Source organism: Parasteatoda tepidariorum, chromosome 7, assembly GCF_043381705.1.
Source record: "Parasteatoda tepidariorum isolate YZ-2023 chromosome 7, CAS_Ptep_4.0, whole genome shotgun sequence".
In the NCBI taxonomy this organism is placed as follows: domain Eukaryota; kingdom Metazoa; phylum Arthropoda; class Arachnida; order Araneae; family Theridiidae; genus Parasteatoda; species Parasteatoda tepidariorum.
The window spans coordinates 44,498,722-44,521,651 of NC_092210.1; the positions used below are offsets into that span (position 1 = coordinate 44,498,722).

A 22,930-nucleotide genomic window follows, 5' to 3' on the forward strand; every position below is an offset into this window, starting at 1 on the left:
CAATTAATCAATGTTTTCCCGAATCTCATTTGTAGTTTCGTTTATTTTGGGTCCTAAACTATGCGCATTAATATTAAACTTTTTTTTTTAAAATTGTATTTTCATAAAAGTATGTACATTATAATATAAAAAAATGGGTAAAATTTCGGGAGTGTCTATCTTTTTACCATATAAAGTGCTAGATAATCTTAGTTATGTTAATTTATTTGGATACTGCATCAATAGTAAATCTCATATTTTTATTAATTCTGTGATATCTGTGAAGACTGATAAAAGTTCAAGTGATCTTCTGCATTTTCACCAATTTTTGAATGAGAAACCGAACTTTGGAACAGAGTTACAGTTCACAGGAATTATTTATGCATCAAAGAAAAAACGCAAAATTTCCCTTCAATTTTTAGAAAATTATTACAAACATATGTGGTTTATTATTCGTGTTGATATCAATAATAACTTCTTTCATTTAGAAAAATATAATTCTCATCATGATTATTCCACAAATCTCATATTTTATGATAGTTTTGAATTACTTAACTCATATTTATTGTTTCCTAAGAACCTATTGGAGGATCAAAAAAACATTGTTTCGTTTCTAGTCTCTTCTTTGGAATATGATGATCAGCTTTTCTCATTTTTGAATAGCAGTCATAAATATGAATTTAATGCTTTCTCATTTGTGTTTGTCAATAGAGATTTTGGTTCTTTCTATCCTTTTGCTCCATTCATTGAAAGAACAGTGCTTTTTTTAAATAAGACATTTGCAGGTTTCAGGTGAATATTAATCTTAATAGTGTTGTATCATTTAATTGTAGTAAATTGAATTTCTATTTTATTTTCATTAAATAAGTTTATAAATTATGTTAATAAAAAAAAAATATATGAGAAAGTATTTTGGTTCATTTTTTTTATACATATCATTCACAAGTGCCCTTAAGTATGCATACAATATATCTTATACAGATTATGATTATTACAACTTTAAATTTTAAGAAATTACTTAATTTTTTAAATTTTTTTTAAATGTTTTTATGTTTAGCTAGTATGATAATATATTTTTTCTCTTATTTTAACATGCCTAACTATTGCCTTGAAAAAAAAAGGAAGAAAAAAATTTTTTTTCACCCTTTAAATCTGGATAATTCCAGGGATGTGGGAAATTCTCAGAGCCTAATATTTTCCCAGAATATATATATTTTTTTGTTTGAAATTTCCCTCAAATTTATCATTTTTTTTTCAAGTTATAATAACTTTTTCAAAATATTTTTATTAAGTAAAATTTGTATATTCTTAAAATTTTTCAATAATAATCTTTACTTTAATAAAATTTTTTTTTTTTTGATTTTGCACAATTCCTGAATAAACTAGCAACATTGTTAAAAATAATAGAAATCAAAATATATTAAAGTAGTAATAATTTATAAAATTAAATTTAAGGTCCCATTTCACCTAAATGAATATAAACTAATAAATAAAACAATTGACATCCAAAGTTATATGTGTTAAATTTAACATAACATAAAATAATTTATTTTTTTTAGACAGTAAGTTGATATGGTATAAAGAATTAAAAAATATGTTTAAATAATCTTTAAAAATGTATATTTTAATATTTAAGTAATGAATTACTTTTACATCTTTTTTATTTGCGGAAATAATAAATTTTTAATTTGACCACCTATGACCAAGTCTTATGAATTTAAGTAGTCTAATTTATTTTGGTTAAAAAAGAAGCACAGAAACAATCTCAAATTGTTTAAAGTAAATGTTCACTTATCATCCCTAACTGAGAACCTTCCTTTCTCTTTATGCATGCTATCAATGACAATAGATTTTTTATAATTGTGATGCTCATGAATTGTGATGCTTTTAAATGTGATGCTCATGAAAAAGTAAAATGATATTTTTTGTAATTGTTTGGAAGGGAATTCAAAGGACTCTTTTTAAAAGGTTTGGCTCTTTAGATGTCTATTCCATGATATAAACACTTCATGGAACAATTTGTTTACCTAAACGCTCAAACTGTGCAGACATTTGATTGTTGGATCAAGAAATAACCTTAAAATGTTTAGAAATTGAATGGTTAAATAGTTTTGCTCTCAAATGAAAATTTCTCTATATGCTGTTTTTTAAATATTATTTTTTCTCTTCATACATCTAAGATAATTTTTGTTTAATTAAGTGGAAAAAATATAAAATAATAATTTATCACTTTTATTGAAGAAAAATAACATTCATAACATTTAAAGGGAACATAAAAAAAAAAGCTTTATATTAAGGGCAATATAATTTTGCATTTAAAAAAAATAAAATGGGAATCTATGGCATTTGTGAATAATTGCCGAGAATGAGAGATCTACTGTAAAACTATGCACATGGATTTACAATAAAATCAAGCAAAACATATGTGTCGAAATGTGATTACTCAAATGTCCGATTCAAGGTTCACTCATAGTAATAAATAATATTGTATTAAAAATATTGAGATTTTAAAAACCTTGCTGAAATCAGTATCTATAACTGTTGAAAAATCATTAAAGAAACTACAATTGCTCATGAAATTTATGCAATTACGGAATCTTGGCCTGAAAAATGAAGATTAAAATATACTAATCAAGTTTCGCATACTACAATATTAAAAACAAATCAGGATTAAGAAGAAATGATGACATATAAAAAAATTAAAAAAAGAAGCACATCTCAAAAATCAGTTACAATAACACCTATAAATGAGTTTACTGCTCATAGATTTATTATAGGATTTGCATTGGTTTACTATGAAATTAGCAGTTACATTTGTCGAAAAGTGATTAATCAAGAGCGTAATTTGAATTTCATGTATTGTAAGAACATCATATGAAATATATTAGCATTTTAAAACCCATGTGCAAATCAATGCTAATACCAAAAAAATTGATCATAATGATGGTGAAATCATCATGTCAAGAAGTCAAAGATCAAATGTGTGATTCAAATTTTGAATATTGCAATAATATAGTTAGAAAAATACTAGGATTTTTAAAAAACCATGAGAAAATTCATAGCAATATTTTCAAAAAGACATTGCATGAAAGGATGGAATCGGTGCAAATTGATTGCGCTAATGAGTGATTACTCTAATTAGCGCTAATTTCCATGTTGTGTTAATATATTCAAAGTATTAAAATTCTATTGGCTTGATTTGATTATATCCCAGTCATATTTTTACAGGGAAATATTTTGTAAAGAGATAATTTTTTTTTTTTTTTTTACATTGTAAAATATTGTAGAATTTTTAAATTTTTTTTTTTAAAATTAAGGCAAATATTTCCCCATGGCTGCCTGAATTTCCATCAAACATATTTCGTGAGATAGAACATATTTTGCACTGCTGGATAATTCATCATTCAATATGTTCTTTAAAATACGTTAATTTATTTTTTACTTTTATCTAGGTGTAATTTAAGAAATATTGTTAAAAAAGGAATTTTTTTTTTAAATGTGTGTATCATTAATTAAAATTACTTATATACACTTCTAAACTATTTCCATTGTTTTAAAATACTTTTAATTTACATATGAATTTAATGGGGAGTAATATAAATTCAGGTTTTACTGCACTAAACATTATATTTCAGTTAAATTATTACTTGAAAAATAATTAAATGTATCACTATTTATAATATTTGTAGGTGCTTTCAAAGTTTATTGAAATTAGTGAAGTTATCTCATGTTGGCCGTCAAATTCATCAACGAACTTTGCATGCACAAAAGATTATTTTAAATCATGATGCCAAAAAAGTTGATCTGAAGTAAGTGCATAGCTTGAAATCTTTCTCTTTATTCAAATAATTTTAAGAAATAAAAGCTTGCTAAATATTTTTATTCATGATAAAAAGTGATAAACAAATTTGTTAATTTATTATCTTTATTTTAGGAGGAAAAATTTAATATTTTCCATTTTCTTTGACGTTCTTTGTGGTTGGTTGATAACATTCTTTATTTTAAAGTTGGACTTGCCAGTTCTCTTTCTTGACAGCACGATTAAATACACTAATGTGAGTTATATTTTGTATTTGTTTATTTTATGCTGATTTTTGAGGGATAATGCCCTTTTTTTCCTTTATGGTGTTAATATTTTGTATGAAAAAGTTATATTTTTTCTGTTACCATGAAATTCAGTATGTTTCCTACTTTTTTTACTATTGTTATGAATGTTGAGTTTGTATTTCAAAGTACAGTTGATATAAAAAACCCTGTTCCAGTAAAAATGTTTTATAGGAAATGCTCAAAAATACCACAAATATTTATCCTCATCACTAAAAAATACTAGAAAAATTTTCAAGGTTGGCAGGTTTTTGCTGGTTTTGCAATTAAAACCACTGATAGAAGCCGGTTAAAACTAGCTTGGCAAAAACTCTATTTAGCCACATTTGTGGCAAAAAATTTTGAAAATGGCATGAAAGTAATTCATGACATGCAATCAATAAGGAAAGCAAATTAAATGTTAACCGAAGTATGTTTTATTTATATTATTATCACCATTCAAAATCAAATATCACATTGTTTGCACTTCAAAATAGTCTATAGCTAACAAAAGACAAGTTGATGTTTATATTTATGATTAGCCAACCATCAAAGAAACTGTTTACATTTAGAAGTCAGTGAATCTAACCAGTTATAATACTTCTTATGTATAGCAAAGAATAAGACTATGTTAGTGTTTACATGTTTGGGTTGTTGACTGTTGCCATGCAGATAATGACTTGAAAAAAAAAATTTGGAAGTGTCATCATCAGTTATGTTAAGCGTTAAATAATTATAAATTATTGATTCTTAGAGTTTAATAAAAAAATAATATCTAGTATTGAGATTTATAGTTAAATAATTTTATTTTGTATAAATATTTTATATGCTACAAAATAAACATTTGATATACTGAAAAGTTTGTTATAGTTAGTACAAGAAAATTATAATGTTAAAATTTCTAACCTAGAGCAATTTTCACAAAGATTAATTCCATTACATTGCTCAGAAATTTCAGTCTTGTAATTTAAATTTTTTTTAATATTAAATTGTCAATTATTATATTAAGTTTTTAAAATTATGAGAGGGAGCTAAATTTTTTAGTTTACGTATCTGAATGTCAATTGGTAATTTCTAGAACTACTGAAGAACTACTCTTTGCTGGCTGAACTCAGTTTCTACTAGCAAAAGGCCAACCCTGAAAATTTTTACAAAACATTACTAGTGCTTTAGTAAGAATTTGGAAATTAGTGGAATAATTGATAATAACACAGCTTGTTATTTCTTCTTTTATTGTTATGTAGGTAAAAGTAAGAAAATTTATGAAAGGAAATAAATTTATAAAATGAAATAAATTTATCAAATACAGCATTTAAATTATTTTGAACATGATCTATTAGAAAAATTGCAGTCGAAGCAACATAAAAATCAAACTTTTATCATAAGTTTGTAAATTATATATTTAAAATGTAATTGCAATATCCATATAGTAGAGCACCGATTATCCGGACCAATAAAAAATCAAAGCCGAAACTGGTAATGGGAAATCCGGATAATTGGACAACTTTAAAAAACAGTTAGAAGAATGTTTTTTAGTAACTTACTTTCACACTTTTTCCATGATTAGGATTAACAATTGTGGTGCCTACTATATAGAATATTACAAATAGAGTGGGCGGAATGGGCGAAGTACGTCGGGAGCTTACCTCCTGGTAGGGTCACTCTAAGCGTGAAGGCCATTCCATTATGCCCAGCTAATGCTAGCAGGTGAAACTATGGAGCTAAATCAGTCTTCTACCTTTGGTGCTCCAGGTCACTTTCGGTCAACAGAAGCTGTAACACTTTCCCATGTACCATGAGTCTAGTTTAAACCTCATCGGTTTTTAGACTTTCTGGGCATTTTTGGACTTATGGAGTTGGTCTAATTGAGATGGACCTCTTGGGGATTAGAATTAACAACACAAATAGACTGTTTAAATTTTAATTTTTTTTAAATTATCATATATACCTGTTCCCTTATTATAAACTACTTGCCACCCACATTAATACTGGGCAGAGGAATGTGAGTTTCCTTTCAAGAGAATGTGAGTTTCCTTTTCAAGTTTCATTCCTTCTCAAGAAACAAGAGAAGCCATTTCTCAACCCCTTTCAGATATTCTGAAAACAAAGATGCACTTTCGCTACCTTCTTTCCTTGTTATTTTTTTAAATTATTTTTTTAAAAAGAAGATGGGGGAAGTTCATGGTCCTTGATCGATATGGATAATTCGTCAGTCCTTCAAATTGTTGTTCTGAACAATCGACGCACCGCTGTATTTATAAAATAGATTGAGATTCTCTTGCTATTAATATTCTTGATACTGAATTAAGTGCAAAAAGAAATACTTCATTTTAATGTAAAATAACACAAAAAGTAATAGTCGCATCAATAAAATTTTGATTTCAAAATGGTCTCTAAACTTTTCTCTAGAAATGTGCAAAAATTCTTACAATTTCAACCAATAGCTTTTGAGTTGTGACAATGAGATATGTACCTGGTGAAAATTTTCTTTGAACAACTGTGACCCTAACTTTTTTTTTTAATATCGAGAGATAATTTCTGTATAACTCAAATTTTATTTAACCATACAGTTTGCATCTAATAACAAAAACTTCTGTGCATCATTATTTATTTCTACATTATCCTTAATCTAATTTATTTGTTGTTATTCTTATTTTTTACCAATATTCTTATTTGAATCAAATAATTGCACAGTTGTCTGGGAAAAAATCAAATAACCTATTCCAGGGGTGGCGAACCTTCATGCACCAACGTGCCATTTTTTCTAAAATATATTTTAATGAGGTCATAGACGTGCCGACAAATAGATTTGACTTCATGATTATTGGGTAAATAATAATACTAAATACTATCAGCTCAAAACTCTTTATTTACTACGAAAAAATGCAATTCTCAACTTTTGCAATGTCTCAGTTATACACGTAATTCAACTTAAAGTAACATCAGTGTGACTTTTGTTGTTACAGATTAGATGACAAATAACTTATATTAGGGTTATAAGATGTTAGTTTAAGCAGAACTGTTAATTTTTTTTTTGCTAGTTATTTATTGTTCGCTTGTTTTTTTATGGTTATTAATTGCTTTTTTGGCATTAATTGTTCTTTTTTTGAGAATTTTAATTGAATTGTTAATATGCTTCATAGTAAACTTAGTGATCGGTGGCGCACCCAAAATATTGTGTCGCGTGCCATAAGTGACCTATTCTATAAACATTCATTTAAAGTGTACTATTCATAAATATTCAATATCCTGACATCCCCGGATATCAAAAATTTTACTTTCAATCTCCCTCTCTTTAATTGTCTACTCATTAACATAATACATTATTAGCTTACTATAATTTATCACTAAATTATTTTGGATTCTTGTTTTACCAAATGTTGAAAATGCTAAATAGTTTTTATTGTCTATTGTCTCGACTTTAAGCGAAGACCCTTTTTGAAGTTAATAATTTCTCTTTAGTTAGCATTTAATCTGACTGGTGGTGTAGGATTTTAATTTTCAAGGCCTGTTTCTTTTAACATTATTTTTCAGAATTATACAAATATCAAAATGGGGCATTATTTCCTTTTTCAAGTGAGCCTATGTAGATTAAGTGTTATCTAAATCTACATTTATGATATTCTAAAATAAATTATTAGATCGATATATGATTGTTTATGCTTCTCAACAACTTTTTCATTCAATAGGAATTCAAAACCTTCCTTTATGTTTAAAAACACAAATAATTTTTTTTTAAAAGTATTGTGTCCCCATTTTAAAGCACTCAATTGTGCATGTATAAAAATGCATTTTTAATTAATTTAAGCTAAGTTTGGTTTAATAGTATTGATATCAAAGTTTGATGGGACAAAATTAACATATTTTGTTTTCCTCTCCAGAATATTGTTAATGGATTGCAAAAACTTATATTTTGGCTCATGGGAGTACCTGCTGGATTGAAGTTGAATATTCCTCTCAATAGTGCATTGGGACATTTCTTCTTATATCACATTTACTTGTGGGAAGGTATGACACATTTTTCTTCTAATCTCACTATTCTTGATTTATTAGGACATTCATTACTACCTATGGACATTTTATTTTGCCAATTCAAGGTATATGTAAAAGTAGTGGTGGGAAATAACACACTAGGGATAAAAAGACTGCTTGTAGATGCTACTTTATTGGTAGTTTTTAGTGCTATGTGCTAGCTTTTTAAATAAGTAGTGAGTAGTAAAGTTTAATATAAGAAAAAAAATTTTTTAAAAAAATTATTCAGAATAATAAGTTGGTTAGAACAAACAAGAGTTATATATTTCTTAATAGTTAGGTATTCCTAATAATACAATTCTGAACTATTTTTGGGATTTTTCTTTAAATCACTTATTACTTAAGTAATAACTACATTTTGAAAGTAGCTTGTAATCACTATATTTGAAAAAAAAAAATGTGTAGTTGTGTAATTGTAGTTGTGTAAAATTTGTAAAGTCGTTGTAGTCAACTATAAAAAGAAATTTTTTCTGACCACTGTATAAATGGAGGTAAAATTATAAACTAATGAATAAAAGGAAGGAGGTAGAGGGTTTTTTCTATGAATTATAGTAAGTACACACCAGAGTAATACATATTTTCAAATAATTTAATCAGTGTATTTATGAAAAAGACTTTTCGTATTGTGTAGATTTCCCTATTTCTCAGATTAAACCAAATCTAAACCAAGCATAACTAATGGGTTAAATAAGGATGCTTATTAAAAATGTTTTAAATAGCTTGGCTACCATCTAATAAAGCATATTGTTTTAAAATGAAATTGTTTTTAATGATAAGTTAAATCAAAATCAAATCAAATTTTAATGTTAATGAAAATGAAACTGTTTCAAGTATTTAATGTGTAAAGCTTTTTGAAATATTACCATTATACCTTTAATTTATCATGAAATATGATAAATCTTTTCATTTAATGATATACTGAACTGTTCTCATAAATAAATTTAAAAGAAGATTAAGTATTTCGAAGATCAGTTATTGGTTGTATTTTAAATAAAGATAAAAATTAGATATAATAGAAAAAGATATTTAATTAGAATAATTTTAACTCTTGTTATTTTTATTTTATTTTTTTAGCATACATGACCATTGTATTGCCAGTGTTCCACATTGTTTTGAAAATATCAACCTTTATTGGAATTTTTGGTTTGACTTTTGTACTTTCCTTACTGAGTGATGTCATATCTCTAGCCACCATTCATATATATTGCTTTTATGGTTATGCCACCAGGTTAATATATTTTTTCAATTGTATTATTCACTTAGAAGAGAATGTCTTGTGGGTGATTCCATGGTGACTGACGTAACATTTAGATATGTTTTTTTTTTATTTTTAAGCTATTTTATCACATTATTCATAATTATTCATAATTTGATTATCATTATTCATAATTTTCATTTAATAATTTTTTTCAAAATTATATGGAATGTTTTTCAATAGCCTAATATTATTATACATCTAAGAAAAAGGGATGAAAATTATAAATGTTTTATATAGAATAAAAAATAAAAAATTACTTAAGGTACGCGAAAAGGACACAGAGTAAAACATCATATTTTTATTTTAAAATTCTTCCTTTTTTATGAGCAATAATCGAATTTTTTTTAAAAATGTGTTTAAAAAAGACTTTAAATTAACAGGAAATATTGAACATAGACATGAAATGATATATTGAAAGCAACAAATCAAGAAAAAGCTCTTGTAACTGATGTTACAATTTTTATGTGACTGATGTTACAACTACAAACTATATTAAAATTTTAGTAAACTTTTTTACTTTTGTTGCAAAGTAGTTGTAAACTATAATTTTTGGTTTTATATTTAAATTGATTAATGAAAATTTAAGAAATTTGCTGTTTATTTATTGTTATGTTGATAACACACCAGATTACTCAGATTCAAGTGACAGAACACTTATGGTGCTTTCCCGTCTAACATGGAATTACTCATTTCTATCATGGAATTAATTCATAAGCCCCTGAAACACATGATCTGACAACTAGCAAACGAGCAAACAACTAGTTTCAAAGTATTTTTGAAAGCAATAATAATGAAAACTTAATTATCCTAATAAAAAAAATTTAAAAAAGTTTGTTACAATTTTAATTCTTTGACCTCTTTGAACAATTATTCTGCCTTTATAAGGAATATTTGTCAATGCTTAGTTATAAGCTGTTCTTACTACTTTGTTAATGATCAACAAATCAAATATTTAGAATTAGGAATTCAAATTACGATTTAAATTTTTTCATTCAAAAAAATCACTGATAGTCAATAAAAAAAAAACATTTATTAAGATAATTTTCTATATTTTTAAATGAATTTAAGTAATAACGTAATTTAAAGCTATTTTGTTCTTCTTTTAAGTAAAAAATGCAAAGATAACTAATAAAAATAAGTTAGGAACAGATAATATGTTCCTCTTTTAATACATCTTGTATTTAAATTCTATGTAGTGTAAGAATGGGCATGCATAAAATATTTTTAAAGTTAAATATTCACTGAAATTTACTAATGAATAAAGTAGGACTTTTTTGATATACTAGTAATTAACATGAATACAATCATTAACTGAATCAAAAACAGTTGAATAATTGAATTCAGAATCATGAATGGGATTAAAATTAATCATGAATCAATTTTTTCCTTTCTGCTACTAGTGAGTTAATTATTAATTTCATAATTTTGTAAATTTAAGCTCTAGCTCTTTGTTTCCAGTTTCGAACCTTTAGTATCTTAAGGTCTTTCTTCACCTCGTCTAACCATCTCTTGGCCGGCCTTCCTCTTTTCCTTTGACCCTGGCACTGCCCCTTGAATATCTTCTTAGTGCCTCTGTTTTCCTCCATTCTCTCAAGTTGTCCTAAAAAAAAAAAAAAAAAGTCATTGAATTCTCTTTGCTTTTACATAACTGACTATATCTTTTCCTTTAAATAGTCTCGGAATTTTGAAATTGTATCGCTTCTCCACAGATCACCCTCTTTGACAGGTCCAAAAATAGTTCTAAGAATTTTTCTTTCCCATCAGCATTTTTTCTTGTTTCTGGGTTGCAGTCTATGTCTCTGATCCACAGATAATGGTTGGTCTGATCATAGTTATATGAACCTGAAGCTTTGTTTCCTTGTTATTACTTTTGATGTTAGCAATCTCTTAAGTGCAAAAACACTGTGATTTCCAGCATTTAGTCTTTGCTTAATCTCTGGCATAATATCATTGTTTTCAGTGACTACTGAACCCAAGTACTTAAATTCCCTAACTCTTTCAAATTTTATCATTTCATTAATTTGTTGTTCTGTGTCCATATCCGTTCCCTTACAATCCATTATCATGTATTTGGTCTTATCAATATTTATTTCTAAACCAAAAAGACTAGCTTCTTTGGTTGTCTTTCAAAAGGTCAACAAGTGCATTTTTACTTCTTGCTATCAGTATTACATCATCGGCGAAAGCAAGGACTTGTTTCGCTGTATTAGAAATAGTACCACCTCTATTTGATATTGTGTTACGCATCACTTTTTCAAGGCATGCATTAAACAACAAGGTTGATAGAATGTCACCCGTCTCAATCCAGTCACAATATCAAATTCCCTGGACATTTTGTTTTGTACCTTTACTTTTGCTTTAGTAGATGAAGTTGTCATTTTAATCAACCTGATTAATTTATGAGGGATGTTAAACTCGTGCAAGGTCTGTAGCATCAATTCTCTATTTATTGAATCATACGCTTGGTTGAAATCAACATAGAGCTGATAGACATTAACATTCATTTCCTTGAATTTTTCCAAGATATTTCTTATGCTGAATATCTGGTCTATGGTTGATCTATCCAGCCTAAAACCACATTGGTAGTCTCCAATTTCTCTCTCTATCAATGACTTAAGTCTTGTAGCTATGATTTTCGTCAAAACTTTGTAAGTCAGGTTAAGCAGGGAGATTCCTCTATAGTTGTTGCAGTCCAGTATGTTTCTCTTTTTTAAAATTGGGCATATCACTGCGCTGTTCCATTCGTTTGGCATCTGTTCATTCTCCCAGACTTCATTTACAAGGTCATACACCATTTTGAATAACTTCTCACTGCCATACTTTAGCAGTTCTGGGTAAATTATTTCCTCTCCACATGCTTTTCCGTTACATAACTTTTTAATTGCTTCTTTAACTTCCTCCATCTCTAATGGTTCGCAACCATTCTCTGATGTAACTAAATCACCTTCCGTTTGTCCGATTACATATTTCTATTATTTTTTCTTTTTCTTTGAATCTCTTAACTCATTAACTACCAGCCGAGTACAGATGGTTATGCTCTGTTTTTAATTGAAAGTGGTAATCAAGAAAGATAAAACTAAAGTTACATTTTTCTATTTTAGCAACCATTTTAGTTTTTAAAATCCACAATAAATTTATTTCAATAAACAATGTGTTATTGCCGGGAGAAAATTTAAAATTTTCAGCGGAAATAGTTGGATAATAATAGTAATACATTTTGCTGCCATTTGATCTGTTTTATCGACACAAACTGTTAAGAAGAATTTTATCTTGCGCTAGCATTCAAATGTCGGCAGCGAACATATTAATTTTATTTTTGTAATATGCTCCCAGGGCTCCATGTGTTTCCAAATCAATAATTTTTTCCATGCATGGAAATGTTTTCAATGTGTGCAATAATATTTCTGTTCCATTACAGGTTGTATGGATACCAGATTTCCTGTTTGTCTGCATTATGGAGGTTGTTTCGGGGTAAGAAATGGAACCCTCTTCGTCAAAGAGTTGACTCACATTCTTATGATGTTTATCAGCTATACTTGGGAACACTCCTCTTCACAGTCTTGTTATTTCTCCTTCCTACAGTATTTGTTTATTATTTGGTATTTATGTGTGTAAGTCTACTCATTTTTTACTCATATCTTAGTAAAATTATATCCAGTTTTTCAAGATAATGAAAATAAAATTTGTTTGAAAATTCTTAACTTGAGTTAGAATAGTCAAAAATAGTCAGAAATACTAGGACTTTCTTGTGTTATATTTTTACTTGATTTAGAGACTTCATGGACTTCAAAAATGCAAAGCCAATGCTCCCATTGATGTAACTATCTATATTTATGTATTTATATGAATAAATATTATTCTGTATTTAAAGCCATTTAATTTGAATCAAAAGTCAAACATATCTAAGCAAATACTATAGTATTAAATTGAAAATTCTTAGTGGCTCTTTAACATCTGGGAAATTTTGTAAATTGCAACTTTTGGCTCTTCCATTTCAATAGGTTGCTGGCCCCTGTCCTATGACATTTAACCATGAATTTCGATAAAATCTTTGAGGCAATTTTTTGTATGAAACATCAGTATATTTCACATTAAAATTTTATTTTTCTACTCAAGGGTTGATTTCTTTTTTCAATCCTAAATGTCCCAGTTATCTTTTTTTCATTTTGTTTTTGAATTATTCAAAGTTTGAAACATCATTTAATTTTGTTTTCGTGAATGTATATATAACTGGAAGTTTTGCTATTTCTTATCTGGAATCTGTTTCTTTAATTTGAAAACAGGCATAATATAGCTGTCATATGTGCCTTTAAATTTTATATAAGTTGTTTACCTTGTTCATTTATTTTTCAGTTGAGAGTAATTGTACTAACTGTTCAAGGCCTGTTTTCTAAGTTCATTGATATCCTTTCTATATTTCCTTTTTATTCTGTTGCATTGAGACTGTTACACTCTCCCGTCACTAATGGTAAGTTCATTATTATAAATGTTATTTTAAAAATATTAAGAAAACTTTAGATTTAAATTTGACAATTGCTGCTTATTTATTTGAATAATATTAAAACTATAGTAGAGCTCAGATTATCTGCAGAATTGAATAGTAAGAGCACCACAGATAACAAAAACTGTGCATAATCTAAAATAACTCAAAAAGTTAGAGGGAAATGTGAGAAATAATTTTAAAATATATTCATATATCTGTATATATTTAAACTTATAATAGAAATCTTTGTTCTATGTCCAAAACACTAAAGCAATGAATGGTAAAGAAGAAAAAAAATAGTACATGTATACTACATGAAAGTGTTCAGTTATACTCTCTTTTTTAAAAAAAGGTACATTGAGGCAAATGATCAATGACATGTAATATAATTTGTGATCTCTTCGCGGAACTTGTGGGTAATCTGCAAAGCAGATTCTCAGCTCTACTGTAATTAAAATTAATTTTTTTCTAAAGAATTATTGTTTTAGTTTTTATTACAAGCTCTTATATCACCATTTGATACATTTGATTATCAATACAACTTTTGATTTTCTTTAATATTATTAGCTATCATTGTTACACTGTGAATGTATGTTACTATAAAATATTGTCATTATTTGTTGCTAGATGTTTATTTTTCAATTTTATTTCCATACATCTTCTGCTGACTTTTTTGTTTTAAAAATGCTATTTTTTTTTCGGTATCCGGAAAAAATTATAATCCTATTTGCTTAAATTGCATTAATTTTACATAATGGTGTAGCAACCACATTGCTAAGCTACCACAGCTCCACCACATGCCAGGCAGTGGATGCTTAGACTTTGAACTGAATGGACCTTCTTCTTTTTTTCTCCTCATAATTAATCAAATTTGTTTGTCGTGTGCTATTTGTAAATTAATGAAAATATTTGACTCTAACCTTTTCCTTATTTTACCCCCCCCCCCAGATCTAACTAAGGCCACATATGTGAAATATTTGATTTTGAAATTATTTAGTAGAGAAAAGATTTTAGATAGTAAAATTTTCGGATTTCCTATGAATCTGATTATAAAAGTTGCAGGGAAAATTTTATATTAAAGATTTAATTTTAAGAATGGTATGAATAGGAACTTTTAAGAGAATTAATCTCACTTAGAACTATCTAGTGTTTTGATTATCCACATTTTAGTTTTTAAAAAAATTCACTGCATTCAGTTATGCATAAACATGAAATTTACAAGAGCTTATGCTGTTTTAAACTTGTCAACATTTAAATTAATTAAATTTAAAATCTCATTATCTAAGCATTTTTTATTATTAATGAATTATTACGCATACTAATAAATCTATTTTGTTCAGAGTTTATTATTAAATTCTAATTAAAGATTTATTTAAACTAAGTAGTAATAGCTTTTGTTTTAATTTTTCCTGGGATTTTTTAAAACTTTTTAAAAGACACAAATTTTTAAACATGATAAATCATATTTTATGTTTTAAATCAAATATCACATTTCATGATTTGGTGTGACTGTGTTGGTTGTTAGTTTTTTTCCTTTTTGTAAAACAGTATTTATTTTATCATTTCTGTAAAAAAGTAATTGTTCAAATAATGGGTTTTATTTAATAAATTATTCCAGGAGATAATAGTAACATTATCCTTAGGCACCTGTCTCAGCAGTTATGATCTGATGACAACTTTATAAAGGAGGGACATTTAAAGTGATTATTTTATGCATTTTCCCCTTATAATATTGTGTATGACAAGCTTGTGAGTTGTAAGTGATTTCACATTGAAATTGAAGATTTTTATAATTCTTTTGTAATTTTTAAAATTGTTTTTATAATTTTAAACAATCCAATGCATGGTTTATCTATTTAAGAGACTAACAGATTACTTGCATCAATTTTTTCCTGTACTTTAAAAATTTTATTGATTTTTTTTTTTTAATATAGGAGATATATATTTCTCAGTGTTTAGCTCTGAAGCAACTTTAGTGCTATCAATGAAAGTGAGTATTTTTGTAAGATCAAAGTAGTGTTGTTAAAATTACTGTTTCATTTATTTAATATTGTTTCATTGCATAAAAAATTAAATTAATTGAATTTATACTATGTTTAAATTCTTTTATAATGTCAGCAAAATTTTACTTTAAAATCAAATAATCAATAGCAATGAAATCTTGATTGATTTAGTATTTTTGTTGAGTATTTATTTCTCTATTTTGCTTATTTTTTGGTTTATTTATTTATTGTTTATATATTTATTTATTTATTTCAGTTAAGTAATTTGTGAATGATTAAAGTATTAAATAAAAGTATCATCATTCAAATGCTGTATTAAATTTAATAACAGTTTTGAATACTTTGGCAACTTTTTTTCCTTGTTTTATTTATATTTATTTAATTCTTTTTTACATTAAAAGCACCCTCAATCACATGGTAAATAAGTCTACAGCTACAGTTTATTCTAAATTGATCTTTACATAACTTGTAGGTTAAAATTATTATTACTCCGTGACTTTATAGTCCATGAAGGTGTTTGGCCTCCTTTACCATACAGCCCCACTTTTCCTATTCTTGACCTTCATCTTTCAATTTTTGATTTTCATCTTTTTTTAAATCTCTCTCTACCTCATCTAGCCATATTTTTTCTGGGACGTCCAATTTTTTCTTTTCCCTCTAGATTCTCTTTTTTTGCTCTTTCATCACATTTTTGCTCAAGATGTCCGAGCCATCATATTCTTTTTGTTTTTATTATGTTTCTATGTCTTTTTCTTTATAGAGCTTACCTAACTTAGAATTATTTCTTATTCTCCTCATATTGCCATCTTTGATTGGACCATGTATTCAACGTAATCCTCAGAATCTTTCTTTCAAAAGTAATAAGTGAGTATTTTTTCTTCATTCTGAATAGTAATCCAAGTTTCTGCTGCATTTGTGACAGTGGATCTAATTATTGTTTGATATGACTGGTTGAATCATTAATATTAGAAAATAAATATACTGTACGACATTATATTATGTTTTGGTTGTCAATGTAGATGTAACCATTTTTTTCCATTTGTTACTAAGATATATTTTTTTAAAAATCTTAAAATTATTATTCATATTTTTTATAATACTCTTTCATTTGGTTTGACTTTTTTCATCTGTAGTATTTTTCTAATGGATGTTTTTCCAACCTGTTGTTTCAGAGCTCTAAATTTTTCTTTCCTGTTGACAATGCAATATTTCACTATTATGGATACTGTATTATTAACGCTGTATCGTCGAATGTTTTGAAAATTAAACTTCAAATTCTGAGCTTTTTAAAATTTACAAATTGTGACCAAATACAGAAATTTTATAGGTTTCAATTGAACTAATTTCCTTCTAGGACTGGATGATATATCTCAAAATATCCATTTAGAACATAGATCGTAATGCTGATGTATCAGCTTTCTTTTCTCGTGATGCATCGAAACTTTGACTTACTAACTTTGACTATGTATGAATAAGCTCCATGATTTGAGGATGTAACAATTTAACATCTAAGGATCCTTGCCTACGAAGATGATGTTAAGTTGGTGATGTCTAGCTACAAAGACGATACTCATTTTGTGATTTTGATGGGCAAGGTGAAAAATGAATCTGAAGTTGCGGTTTCGTGTGAAGGATCAACGTCAGAATAAAGAACGCAATGCATTGCTCCTTTTCTTAAATCTTTTTACTCAAGATTTTTTGTTTTTTGAAGATTATTTTCTAAATGATATCTAAATTCAGGATTTTATCAAAAATTTGGTGATAAAAACTGAAAACATAAAAAAATTGAGGAATGTTTTTATTTTTTGTTACAAAGCTTCTTTCTTTATTTCAATGACTTTTAAATAATTTTTTCCATAATATTTTATTAGTATAGGAATAATAGACTTTAATAACTGTTTTTGTATTATTTTTAATTACAAGTAACATAGCAAAAACATTTTAGGTATATGAGCTTTGAACTTACTTCTGGCTGAAAGGTGTCTAAATTTTCCTAACAATGAAGCAAAAATCATTATTGAATGCATTTTTTAAAAATCTATTTCAAAAATTGAACTAAACAAATATTTGAGTGGTTTTTTTTCTTTCCAAGTATAATTTTAAAATGATTCTTCTCTAAAGCCTTATTTATTGTTGTTTAGATGTATTGGTTTGGATAGTAGTTTTTAATGCATTTTAATCTATAAAAAAGACTTGCAAGACTTTTTTTATTCAGAAAATACTCTTTAGGAACATTTATTTTATTTCAATGTCTCTACAATATGTATATTTAAGTAAAATTAGTGAACATTTTTAAAATTAAGCATGATTTCTGAACATTTAAATTGTCTAATTAATTCATAATTCAAACATTTCAGTAATTCACTTTTTAAAATAAAGATCTGTTATAAAAAAAAAATTTCTGTGTCATGCAATGCATTAGAAACTTAGTTTAATTTTTAAAAAAAAGTCATGAAGACTGTTTTATTTGCAATTTTTGTGATGATGCTTGGTAATTGTCATTCTGTGGGTTGAAATTGCACTCTAGGACCACTAGAAATTTTTTTAATTGTTCAGAGAATAAAATACCTCTTCCTCCATGCTTGACTCCCAATTAAGAAATATGTGTTAAGTACAATAAAGTAATAAAGTACAGAAAAGTTAAAGTACAAGTCAAATGGGACCGAAGGCATGGAGCACAGTCCTGGCCACATCTCCGACTTTTTCGGTATAAAGGGTGTCGTGGCAGCAGTTGTGGTCGATGTTGAAGAGGGTCAAGGCAACAGAGATACAGATGAAGAGATGCCTCGGATCCAGCTGAGCACCCGGGCAGTGCCTGCAATCTGCGTAGGTTCTAGAGCCGTCGGGCATGATATTCATACCTCTCGTGTGCCGCGTCCTCAATCTGCTGTTGGTAGTGGTGATTTCACTGTCAAGATTAAACTCCGGAAGGCACCATTTTTTTCGAAGTTCGCCGCAGAGCTGATGTTTTGCGACGGCATTTGCATCGAAGCAAGTGGTTTGTATGGGAGGGGGATTAATATTCCTAGCCTCCTTTACGAGGGAGTCCGCTTGTTCATTCCCCTCAATGTTGACATGAGCGGGGACCCATATTAAAAAATATCCTAAATATGAATGTTAAAAAACATGCAAGCATAGATATGCATATTTTTTTAAAAACATTTTGTTTACTGTTGTTACCATGAATGCTACAGAAATGTAAAACTTTTTTAATCTTGAAAATGATCTTTCTTTTGTATGTTAATATTATTGTTTAATTTATTTTTTAATGAGGTTCTTAAATGCATTTCACAAATAAATTCGTTAATTCCAAATTCTTATAAATCCAGATTTATTTTTCTTACTTTGAGTCAACAAAAAAACTTGTTACAAGCAAAGTAACTCGTTTTCTGTTAATTTTTTTTATTTTCACTTCTTAGACAAATAATTATTGACAAAAAAAATCTGGATAGTGCTTAATAATTTTTTTTGAAAGTTAACTTTTGTAAATTATTCTAAGTAAAATTAGAGCATTTAATGTATGTTATGTATTCAATATGAAATTATAGTCTTAAAGGAGAAATTTCATTTTGCAGTTCATTCAAGCGCCTTTCTCCACTGTTATACAAAATACTCTTCCTGAACTAGACAAGTATGGAAAAATATTTGGTTGGAAAGAATTAATATCAAAAATTTTAACTGGAGATATTATATATCCTCTATGAACTAAAAAAATAATAATGTATATGAAAAAATAAAAGTTTTTTTAAAAGTATACTGTTTTACACTTATTTTCTGAACACTAATTTTCTAACACTTATTTTCTGAAGGGGAATCAGCTTTCTAATTACAATTCATGTAAAAATGGTTATTTAAGTTGTGCCTTTTTTCAAAATTTATTATGTCAGTTTTTTTTTTGCAGGGTTTGTGGTTTTATTGATTTTCCTGATCAAAAATTATCCTGTCTTTATTTGGGCTGTCCTGATTTTATCTTTTTATCCTGATATCCCTGATTCTTTTTCTCATTTATTCAGAACATAACATTTTGATGAACACAAAATTTTTTAAGGATAAATTGGATTTTTAAAAAATAATTTCTTACTAAAAAAATAATAATAATAACTACACTTATCGTTTTCAAAACTAATAAGTTTTTATTTGAAAAATAAAATCCAAAACTTATTTCAAAAGAAAAAATATTAGCATGAAAAATGAAACTCCGTCATTAGGTTCCCCTTTTCTTCCCAGAATGTATTTCCCTGAATCAGTATTGAAGCAAAAATTTTCTTTAACTCTACTCTTTTTACAGAATCTATTGAAGTTCTTGTCATTTTACTCTTCTTTCATTGTAAGTCAGAACAGGCACGTAACCCTAAGGTTATGCACAGCTAGTGTCTCATATTTAGGCTACTAAAGAAGACCAAATTTTTTAAAGAAATAGAACCATTCTTCCACATTAAAATCTCTTTTCTTTTTTTTAATTAATAAAAGCTATGCAATTGCTGAACTCCAAAATATGCCTGATATAAAAGTTAAATATTGCTCAGACTATCCATTTTCAGCTCTTATTCTAGAAAATAGTGTTATGTGGTATAACATTGTGTGTTATTCTTGTTTTTACGTTATTGTAACAGAGATGATATTTTATTTCTTAAGAGAGAGGTTGGGTCCTTTGATTTAGTAATATTTTGTGTTATTCTTGTTTCTTACAATAACAATAACATAATGTAACATAATGTAATAAATAAAGTGTAACAATAATGTAATAAAATGTAACAAAAATTACATTTTATTTCTTAAGAGAAAAGTTGGGTTCTTTAATTTAGTATTTTTGTTTAAATTCCTAGTTTTCACCAGAGGTTTTCATCATCTATAAATATGAATTAATAAAATCATATTACACTCTATTTTCAGATTGCTTTTAAAGATTACTATTGTTTTACTTTAATAAGTTGCAAAAACAGTCTTTAAATTCAAGGTAATTCACTAATTTTTGATTGTATGGTTTTGATGTATTTCAAAACTTAGTCGTTCTTGAATTTTTTTTATCATCGTTTCCATTTTATTTATTAATGATGAAACTTAATTATTCTTTACAATCCCAAGCACATAAGATAATTTAATTTAAGAACTGTGCATTAATTATTTCATAAAGACTTATAATTTTGTTTCAATATTTTGGTCATCAAATGAAAGAAAACTTGGCAATTTTGCTGTCGAAATTTTATTCTTAATATGTTTGATTACTAATTGGAAAATAATGTTAAAGATAAACTTAACATTTTTGAGCTGTCAATTTTTTTCTCTTATGTAAGAAATTACTGTTTAGCATTTCTTATACATTAGCCTTGTTTACCATTTCTTATACATTTTATTTCATTTATTGCAAAATTGAAAATACATTTAAATGCCCATTTACTATAAGCAATGTTTCAATATTTTAGTTTTTTTTCTTCTTCATTTTATTAGGTGATCTTTGCATCCAGACTAGCACATGTTAATTTTCGTTTCATTTGTTTTATTTTTGTATTCATTTATTCTTTATGAAGATTATATGCAATTTAGTTTTGAAGTAATTTATTGTAGCATGAATTATATTACTAAAACTACTAGTTTTCTTTTACATTTACTTTGATCTATTTTTTATCAATCGATATTGAAGAATTTATTTCCGAAATCAAGAAAATTCAAGTTCTCCTTCAAATTTCATTTCTCCCTTTAACATCTCTGACATCAGAAATTGATAATTAAAAAAAACTTTTGTCCTCTGAAATATCCTATTAGTTAAACTTAAGATTAAAATTTCTTAAAACAATTTTTTTTTTAAATTAAGCATTTGAACATATTCTTATCACCTTGAAAATGACGAAATATAAATAGTAATAGAGATACTGAAAGGAAGCTAATTTTGCCCAAAATAAAGTATTTAAGAAAAAGAACTTAATTTTATTAAAAATAGCACTGAAATTAGTTGAAAACTCTATTAAAAGCATAATGTGTGAACTTTCTTTGAAAATGTCTTTGTCTATATGTAATGTAAATGTTGGAAAAAAAATTAATTTCAAGAAATAGTGTTTTAATTTTGATTTAAAATCGAAGCCAATGACAAGTGTTTATAAAATAATGTAGAAAACGTATAAAGAACTAGTGAAAAGTTTAAAAGTCATAAAGCTGTTTCGATAATATAAACAAGTACCATTATCCATCAATGAAGCAACTAGATACAATGTTCAAATTGTAAATAAGCAAGAAAACTGGTTCCTTTTTTGGTACTCTACTTAATCAGGTACTATCATTAGTGCACAGACACACCGAGTACATGTTCTGTGATGGCACTGGTTTTTGTATCAAAATAATTGTATATTAAACTTCTGTAATTGGACTTCATATATTGCTTCCATTTTCAGGTTATTTTACTCCAGTATAAAGGTAACCTGCTGATGGCTGTGGTAAAGCCAAGGGGATTTAGAGTAAAATTTTCTATGGTACTAAGAATCGCAATTATAATATTTTAAAAATAAACTCAATACAAGTTAATGCTAAAGTTACCAAATTTCTTTAAACTTTTCCTCTAAAATAATGAGAAAAAAATTTCCATTTATTTCACTGTGCCTAATAACCTGTTTCCACTAGCAAATTTAAGCTTTCTTGGCACATGTTTCATTTAAGCTTTCTTAGCAAAAGTTTCACACATGTTTCAGCATTAGTATTTATTTTGAAAAAACACGGTTGTTCTATCTACCACAATATATCAATCACATAAGTATTTATATTTAGATCAAAAGTCAAAGCTTAGTTCTTTTTAACAGCTAAAGTGGTTAGTAGACTTCTTGGCCCAAGTGACTTGTTTTGTTTAGAATGACTTAGTTTGACCAATGACTTAGATTCTATTGCATAGAAATTTGAAAACATTTTCATGAACAACACAATAAAACATTTTTTCCATGTAAGTATTAAATAAGTACAAAGAATTTCATTTTAAGTTTATATCAATGCCTTAGTAACGGATGCAATGTTTTTCTGTATCCATATTTAAATACTGTTACAGAGAACTAGATGCCTTGTTCTGTACAGTGCGGTCAAGTACTTTTTTTTTGGAGGGGAAAAACTCAA

At 27.0% G+C, this 22,930-nt stretch overlaps 1 protein-coding gene across 3 annotated transcripts; it reads left to right on the forward strand.

The window, feature by feature from the left end:
- On the forward strand, positions 1-19,592 carry LOC107452292 (phosphatidylinositol glycan anchor biosynthesis class Q). Of its 3 annotated transcripts, XM_016068656.3 has the most exons (10): positions 11-771; positions 3,669-3,788; positions 3,914-4,034; positions 7,944-8,070; positions 9,169-9,322; positions 12,771-12,963; positions 13,706-13,820; positions 15,770-15,825; positions 16,599-16,702; positions 19,414-19,592. In XM_016068656.3, the coding sequence occupies exons 1-10, from the start codon at positions 134-136 to the stop codon at positions 19,463-19,465; spliced, it is 1,680 nt and encodes a 559-aa protein (XP_015924142.1). In that variant the 5' UTR covers positions 11-133; the 3' UTR covers positions 19,466-19,592. The 3 variants fall into 3 exon arrangements, with proteins under 3 accessions (XP_015924144.1, XP_015924142.1, XP_015924146.1); XM_016068658.3 differs by lacking the exon at positions 16,599-16,702 and having other exon boundaries at positions 1-771; XM_016068660.3 differs by lacking the exons at positions 16,599-16,702; positions 19,414-19,592 and adding an exon at positions 17,193-17,320.
- The last annotated feature ends 3,338 nt before the right edge of the window (positions 19,593-22,930 follow it).